We start from the raw sequence: 8,632 nt of genomic DNA, 5'->3' as shown, positions 1-8,632 counted from the left end.
AGGCATACTTATAATGAGTATAGTCATAAGAATTTTGAAAACGACTCAAATAATTGATCGAAAAAGATATATCAGCTCTTCTTCCATTAGCGACATATAAAAGAGTTCTTATTAGATTTTTAAATCTTAATTTTTCATCCACCTGTTCGCTTAATTTTAATTTTAAATTGATTCCCATGGGCGTCCGATATAGTCCAGATTCAACTACATTAAATTTAAAGGCAAGATTTTCAATATATTGTTTTTGGCTTAAGAATAATTGTTTTTCATCAACATTATAGTCAATTTCAATTCCCAAATAGTGTTTTATTCTACCTAAATCTTTCAACCTGTAAATAAATGGAGTGGAATCCTTTTCTGTCCACATAATCTGCAGGATTTCCCGTGGAGCATTAATAGCAATATGGATTCCATCAATTGCTCCAATAACTCAAGGAAACCCATTCGTTCTTGTTGTGGTAAACAACAAACAGGTGATTTTAGGTAGATAATAATAAGTCTTTATTACTATTATCGTGTATTAGAACGAAAGAAAACTTGAACATGAGAGTGACGTCTGTTCCTCACAGCGTCGACCGGAGTACTACTTGTTGCATACATAAGCCCGGGTGTCCACTGCAAGCGTATTCAAGCGGCTACGCGCTCACGCGAAACGAGCGTAAACGTGCGGCAAGGCGCTACAGATCCCAGCCAATGTAATCAAATACGACGTTGTCCACTGCAAGCGACTAGGGGCGGGCTTATACGAGCGGCAACGAGCTCGTACGCTCGATCCGCCTGAAATGGGATCTGTAGCGAGTTTAGCGCGTGCACGCCCGTTGACTTGATCTCATGACGTATTGAACAATTGAACAATTCTTAGCTCGTAGTGGAAATTTTCAGAATCAACAGTTTTTTTTATTTGCTACTATGGAGGCAGATGAATCAATTGATAAACTTATTAGCCTGGTGCGTTCCTATTCCCCTCTATGGGATATGAGGAACAAGTTATATCACTCACGTGATATTCAGCGGAAATTATGGGGAAGAATAGCGGAATCAACAGATGATGATGGTAAGTGTAATATTGTTTGTAATATTCGAATATTCAATTGATGTGGCCGATACTTGATGAAAATCCATAAATACCTATTTGAAAGTAAGAGCTGAAGTAAAAATTGCGGAAGTATCCAATTTTTGGTGTACCTATATATAGTGGGGGAATGCACTATAACAGAGGATATTAATCAGGATTTATCGATTCGTGGGACATATAAAAACACAATTAAAACATTAATGATTATAGTTTATTCAACATAACTTGAATACTTGAATTAATTTTCACAAAAATAGGCCATAAACTTCTCCCTTACGTTGTAAGCAGAGAAGGAGCTTCTATTTTCACCTAATGAAGCAAATCTAATGTTTGCACTTTCTGCTTGAATGGTTGCGTCCAGATATTTTGATATTTGTTCTTCGCCTTCTAAGTCTATAACAATATTATGCAGTAGGCATATAGCTTTCACGATCATATCAGCAAAATCGGGCTCAACGTCAATACCCTTGTGAAGCAGAGTCCATTTGCTACTTATGATACCAAAGGAACATTCGATCACCTGACGCGCTCTGGAGAGGCGTTGATTGAATATTCTTCGTGGGGGGGTGAGATGTTCTCTAGGAAATGGCCTCATGAGGTAAGTCTTGAGAGGGTACGCTTCATCTCCTAGAAGAACATGTGGAACTTTGATAGTCGTACCAGGCAAAGCAGCAAGGCTTTTCGCCCCTAGTGCACCACTCTCAAGCTTGTCCGATAGATTGGAATTTGAAAAAATTCCACCATCGCTCTCTTTGCCGTACGCTCCTACATCAATAGCAATGAATTTGTAATCAGGCCCGGCAACGCCTTGCAGTACAATTGAAAAGAATTGTTTGTAGTTTCTGAACATGCTTCCAGAATGATGAGGGTTACGTATACGGACATGTTTTCCGTCTATACAACCGACACAGTTGGGAAAATCCCATCTTTTCCAGAATGACTCCTTTATTAAGTTGATTTCTTCTTCGGTTTTCGGAAAAGGCATGTGGGTTTTCATCAACTCATCCCAGATCGCCTTGCTGGTTTCTTTCACAATCCTTCCTACGGTAACATTGGAAATTCTAAAAGAATATCCTAATGTTTTGAAGGATGATCCTGTTGCGAAGTACCTGCAACAATTCAATGTCTATTCATTTGACTTGAATAAAATAACGTTAAAGAGATTCGGCAGTAGGTACATCCATTATTTTTCACGGCCGTAGTAGGTACAATAGTTTTGGTAGTGTACTTATGACGAGCATACAACATGAATTTATGTATCCATTTATTTCATAAGGCGTGGAATATTTTTTCAGCCATTTCAGTTGGAATTCACATAAGAATTTATTCATTTCAGTTGAGAGTTTGAAAAAAAAGTGGAAGGGACTTCGGGATTCGTTCCGAAGAGAATATAAAAAATTTCTGAAATCCGGACAGGAAGCACCTGATGAATTCGACTCTCAGTGGCCATATTTCAACCAGATGCTATTCTTGACGGACGTCATGCAGCCCAGAGAATTGAAGGGAAATGTGTCACCTCCTCCGAGCAGTACATCTGGGACAAGTGACACCCAGGATGTAATAAACGTGGATATGAACCAAGAGCTTTCCTCGCCCAGTATTATGGAGGACAGCAATAAGAATGATTCGCATAGTACGTTCGAAGTGTCCGAACACTCCGAACCATTGCTTGAGCAGAGCGATATGGCTCCTCCACCACATACTCCAATAAAGGGAAAAAGAAAAATTATGGAGATGAGAAATGTGAAGAAAAGAGAAAACGAAAAACGATATGGAATTTCGAAGAATATCATAGACAGGAATCGGGATGAAGAGTTTCTAGAAATAGAGAAAACCAAATTAAAATTATTTTCGGAAAGCACTTTGAACAAAAATGATAGTGAATATCAATTCTTGATGAGCCTTCACCCCTACCTGAAGAAGGTTCCCCCACATAGAAAATTGATTGTTCGGAATGCACTTTCTCAAGTGCTTATTGATGAAGAGCGCTACAATAGTCGGACTTCTTTATATACATCCCATACATCGCCGGGACTTTCCACTTGGACCTCAGGTTCTGATGGGTTAGAAAGCTCTGCATCAACCTGGACCACTCCAGAACGAGCACAAAACCCACAAGATCTATCTCCTCTCTCGCGATATGAAAATTTGCAACGGAGCGATTCAAAGTTTCCAAATTTAAGAAGTTACATGGACAATAATTATTCCTAAAAAAGTTATTGACCTTGTGCTTCGCCTTACCTTCCTATTTTATATATGAATATATAATATTTTGTAGTTTTTAAGTTGTATGTTTTTCATTTTGAATGTCTATTTTTGTATTTTGAGAGTTTTTATAAATGCTAATTATTACTCGGTTTTCTTCACTTCGAAAGATGACAAAATCATTATTATTTTATTCATTTAGGAACTTGTGCAAATGAACAGGTAAGAAAACCCAGAAAAAGTATCCACAAAATGAAAAATATTGCTCGAAACAATTGGGAACTATTGCCTACATAATAATAAGTTATTGTATGAACTTTTTACCTTAGCGTTATTGCCAATCGTTCTGCTGGTGGTATTGTCTCTCTAAAGTTCGATTGTTTCTCTAAGACACTCTGTATAGCATTCAAAATATACTCGAATGTCCTTTGATTCATCCGATAGTAATTGGAAAATCGCTCAGGATCTTTCTCCAGTTGATTATGAAGATGATTGAATTCTCCCAACGCTTTTCTGTCTCTTAAAATTGGGTGCATCCAATAACGTCGGGACCTCTGGGTTTCCTGTCGTCTTCTGACTAAATAACTTGATTCCAAAAAGTACCAATCCTCTACATCCATGATTAACTGCAAACCACACACAATACTCATCAGGACGATACGGACGTTGTCAAACTATGACCGTTGTATCGGTCCCACCACTGGGCTCGAATCGAATCGAACGCACGAAGCCGCTGCCAGTGGACAACCCCCTGTAGCGGCGCGCCGCCTATTTTGTAGCAGCTACAAACGCTCGTTTCGCGTGAGCGCGTAGCCGCTTGAATACGCTTGCAGTGGACACCCGGGCTAACGAGAAATTGAAACGAAGAAGGGCCACGCCCATATATGCAACTGTCATAGAGCAATGAACATAGAATATAATATGTGTGTTTGGGTAGGTGGCGCCACAAGGCTCTAAATATAATAATTGTAGTTTTGTTTATACTCCAACAGTTCTTTCACAATCTTCCGTCACATCTAGAGCTCGTTGTCCAGTGGGCCAATGAATGTGTCTTGGAGCTTGTTTAAATAATGGGTCAGTTACTCGTCGCACTAACCTCACAGCAGTTGCTCATCCTACATTGAATCTATCGCATACTGATTTGCTGCAACACAGTTTTACTTTCTAGAAAAATATTCCGGTATAACTATATGTCCTATAAGTATTACCTATACGAATCCATAGTTTACACAGCGCTATCGTCGAGGGGTGAACCGGTCATGAAAATGTTGTACACCACAATTCAGACAATTCACGCAATTCCTATAATAGCATATAAAACAATTCAGACAATTCAACAATTCACACAATTGAAGAAAATTCATGGCAATTCACGGACAATTCAATACAATTCATGTCAATTCAATACAATTCATGACAATTCAATACAATTCAATACAATTCATGACAATTCAATACAATTCATGACAATTCAATACAATTCATAGTTATGTATTTTTTTTTTTTTGAATATATATTTTGGGAATTTTCTTCACATCACACTATGAGAGGTCTGAAACCACTCAATAATATGTGTTATAGATATAGCTAGATAGTAGTTAGGGCTAACCGAGGCTAGCTTACAGAAATTGCTTCTATCCATGGATATCCTATACTTCATTGTTTGATGTACTATTAACCTCCCCTCATCAACATAGTTATATAGTTATATAGGCTGATTCAAACAACTTTGAAATTCAACTGAATAAAATGTTGTGAAAACGACCTAATATAGGATAAGAGCATTCCCTTCCATAACGGCAATTTTGGATTTTTCCAAATTGAGGTATAAAATTGTATGATCCGAAAAAATACATTCAGGTAAATTTTTTAAAATTCCCTCAGCAAATGGCTCTAGAGTTATTCTGTGCATAAAATCTTTTCGGTCAAAATGGGCAACCCTAATATTGAATACAACAGAGCGTACCCGTTCGTAACGACAATTTTTGTAGGTTTTTCCAAATTGAGTTATAAAATTTTATGAAGCGAAGAAATACTTCTAGGTGGAATCTTTTGAATCAGTACCTTCTATCAAACGCAAATTGATCGAGTAGTTGAAAAAAATGGTTACTGTGCAAGCTATTAATTTTAAGTCATACATCAACATGTCGAGTTATTTTATGGAATTTTATGAAAGTATGTGAAGTACTACAAAATAATAACACAACTTACCAGGTGTCAGAAACATGGTGCGTTGAAATCAAGATTGTTCGTTCAATTTATATGGAATAACAAAGAGTTTACAGAATAACCATCAAGAGATTCGACACACATGCTGAAATATCTATGTCTACTTTTTGAGTGCTGAAAACATTTATTAATATTATAATTCATCTTCACTGATTAATCAACTAAAAATATATCCCTCTCCGAATTGCCCAATTCGGTGATCCTTAGTGTGTACCTACATATCTAGGAATTCATTCAACGCGAACCTTAATTATTACATTACTAAAGCTCTATTGATTACAAACATTAGACAAATGTTTCAAATAATTTTTATTTTAGACTTGGAGAGACATCTCTAAGCGAGTCTCCAAGTCTTAGATGAACCTTCGAATGATCTTTGTCAGGTTGAAAGGGAAGAAGCTGTGAATATATAATTGACATTATTGCAATCGATATACCGATATAGACCGGCATTTCGAATTAACATCTTCTCAGAAATTATAAAAGTGTTAAAAATGAGGTTGAAATAACCAAAATTATATGATATGCATTGAAGAAAGAACGCCCGTTCTTAACAATGATTTTTATGGGTTATTCCCAACAGAGTAATAAAACCAAAGGAATCGTTTCAGGTACCTGCTATTGAACGCAAAGAGATCGGGACCAATATTCACCAATATTGTTGGTGAATAGTCCCTGTACAGGTTAACAATGTGTTTTGATGACTGTTCATGATGTAAAATGTTATATCGAACCAATTTACTCTATTCTCAAGAATGCACATGTCCCGAGAAAATTTGAAATTTTTAACTTTGAATCCCTCCAGGCCCGTACGGGCTGACAATGAGCTTTGATGATTTTCATTGGTATAAATCAAGGTATGAATAATATCCGATTGAACCATATCTCATTCTTCTTCCAAGAGAAACTCAAATCCTAAAACGAGCATTAATATCTTTTTCAGAACTGTAAGAATTGTATACTGAACAATACAGTTATCCTTAGAGCGCGGCGTTGACAGATTGTAACTGTGGATGAAAGAAACCTGGCTTCACACCCGTAGGAAATTATTGTGTATCAATAAGAAATAATGAAAAAATTAGATGTTGTATAATTCTTACCTGCTCAATCTTATATCACTTTAATTCAAATCACAGAATACAGAAATTAAACTCGGAGTTTGCACTATTGCGCCGGCATGCGACTATATACATGTCTACATGAATATGACTATATACATGTCCATATACATGTGCAAACCTCCCTTTCTGCGTCCTAATAGTTGGACAGGTTGGACACCTGTGAATTGCAAGACAGCGAATTGCCCAACAATTAGAAAATGCATTGCAATTCATAACAATTCCAGACAATTCATGAGAATTTTCGAACAATTCACGGAAATTAATAGTTCAGAACAATTCTTTATAATTTACGACGATGGGCAAGTTTCTTATAACTCCAAAATCGAATTCAAATTATTTATGGAAACCCATTTCCATTAGTTATCCAACACGTAAGAGATTCGCTTCAAAATTCAGATATACACCCTTCGAAACTATAAACATTCGATTGTGTAAAAGCGTGTAACGTAGAATGCCCTTACTACAGTTTAGTAATTTTTGTCAATTCGACACCAGTGAAACCGATCAAGAAAATATAGAATTCCATATCCACCGAAATATCCACATATTAGAAAAAAAAAATTCTGAATTCTATACCTTAGAACATATCCATGTTCTATAAGAGAGCTCTCCTGAAATCACAATTTCCGACCGAATGCAATGTGTTAAAATTCTAAAAAAATAAATTTCCATAAATGTATTTGAGTTATAAAAATTCTTAGATTTTGAAATTTAGAAAAATAGTCCATTCTCCACAATTCACGACAATTCTCAACAATTACTGACAATTCACACAATTCTTGGCAATTCACAACAATTCTTGACAATTCACCACAATTCCTGGCAATTCATGACAATTCTCAAGAATTCTTGGCAATTCAATTCAATTCATGACAATTCCTGCAATTTGTACACCACAATTCACGACCGGTTCACCCCTCGGCTATCGTCAACTGAAGATGAGAAGGAATTGTCGGAAGGCCTGGCTCAATCCTTACGAGGTCTTCTCTTATAATTTCAATTAAATGATTGAATGTCGTTCTTGTAAGTTTTGATTTTTAATATTTACCTGAAATTACACTTCAATTCCTCATCGCAATAATTCCTTATAACATTCTCATTATGCAGAATGCGTGATCGACTGTTCCGCCGTATAGAAATGTCATAATCTATTTCGTCCAAAGTCGAGGAACTGCTTTCTGATGAATTGTTATCAAGTTCCGCTACAGCTTGTAGGGTTTGTAAAATATCGGAGTCCATCTTCAACACTACCAAAGATCTTTGAACGCTATTGCTACCTCACGAACAAGAGCATAAGCTTTGTAAATAAGTTCTGAATTCCACTGTACCAATGTTGTGAGAGCAAAACCAAAGATGGTAAATTTATTGTTCAACGCCCCCTCGGATTTTTGTATTGAAATCACACAAAGAGTGACACGATAATGCCCCATGCTTCATAAGGAATTCTCGTGCCAGCTCTTCATTCGAAATCATCCTAATAAACTCTTGGCAAACGTTATATCCACAACTCTGCACTATTGGATTGAGATCCTCCATGGCTGATGTCGTTTTCTCAAAACTAGCTACACGTAAAAAAACGAAATCACAATTAAAAACACAATCACCACAAATTTTCACAACAAGACATCAATTTTTAATAAGTAACATCCGTAAAACACTTACATTGCGATAAAATTCGAGCGATTCAGAGCGGAGTAGCTTGGCTTGTTCTTGTTAATTCGACGCTTGCTCTGTAATGCTCGAGCTAATGAAGCAACGAAGCGGACGGAAACGGAAGTTTCTAAGCTGCGCATGTCATAGATAGACAGATGACAAATGTTGCCACATCGGTCCGTTATATTGATTGATTGTATCAATCAATATAGGTTTAACAAAAATCGATATTAGCAGGGATTGAGGTTTGGTAATAATAGTAATGATTAATATTATTGACTGATCTAGCCTAACATAACCATAACCTAACCCCGCAGGACCTCAGAACTAAGGGAGAACATCCACCTAG

The 8,632-nt window shown here is 36.7% G+C and overlaps 1 protein-coding gene across 1 annotated transcript; it reads right to left on the bottom strand.

The window, feature by feature from the left end:
- Positions 1-1,313: 1,313 nt before the first annotated feature.
- LOC123306359 (protein ALP1-like) lies at positions 1,314-2,060 on the bottom strand. Its single transcript, XM_044888326.1, has one exon. The coding sequence runs from the start codon at positions 2,058-2,060 to the stop codon at positions 1,314-1,316; it is 747 nt and encodes a 248-aa protein (XP_044744261.1).
- Positions 2,061-8,632: the final 6,572 nt, after the last annotated feature.

The sequence above is a fragment of the Coccinella septempunctata genome, chromosome 2, assembly GCF_907165205.1.
Source record: "Coccinella septempunctata chromosome 2, icCocSept1.1, whole genome shotgun sequence".
Lineage (NCBI taxonomy): Eukaryota > Metazoa > Arthropoda > Insecta > Coleoptera > Coccinellidae > Coccinella > Coccinella septempunctata.
Note: the sequence above shows the minus strand (reverse complement) of the source record. Positions and strands in the feature narration are given on the sequence as shown.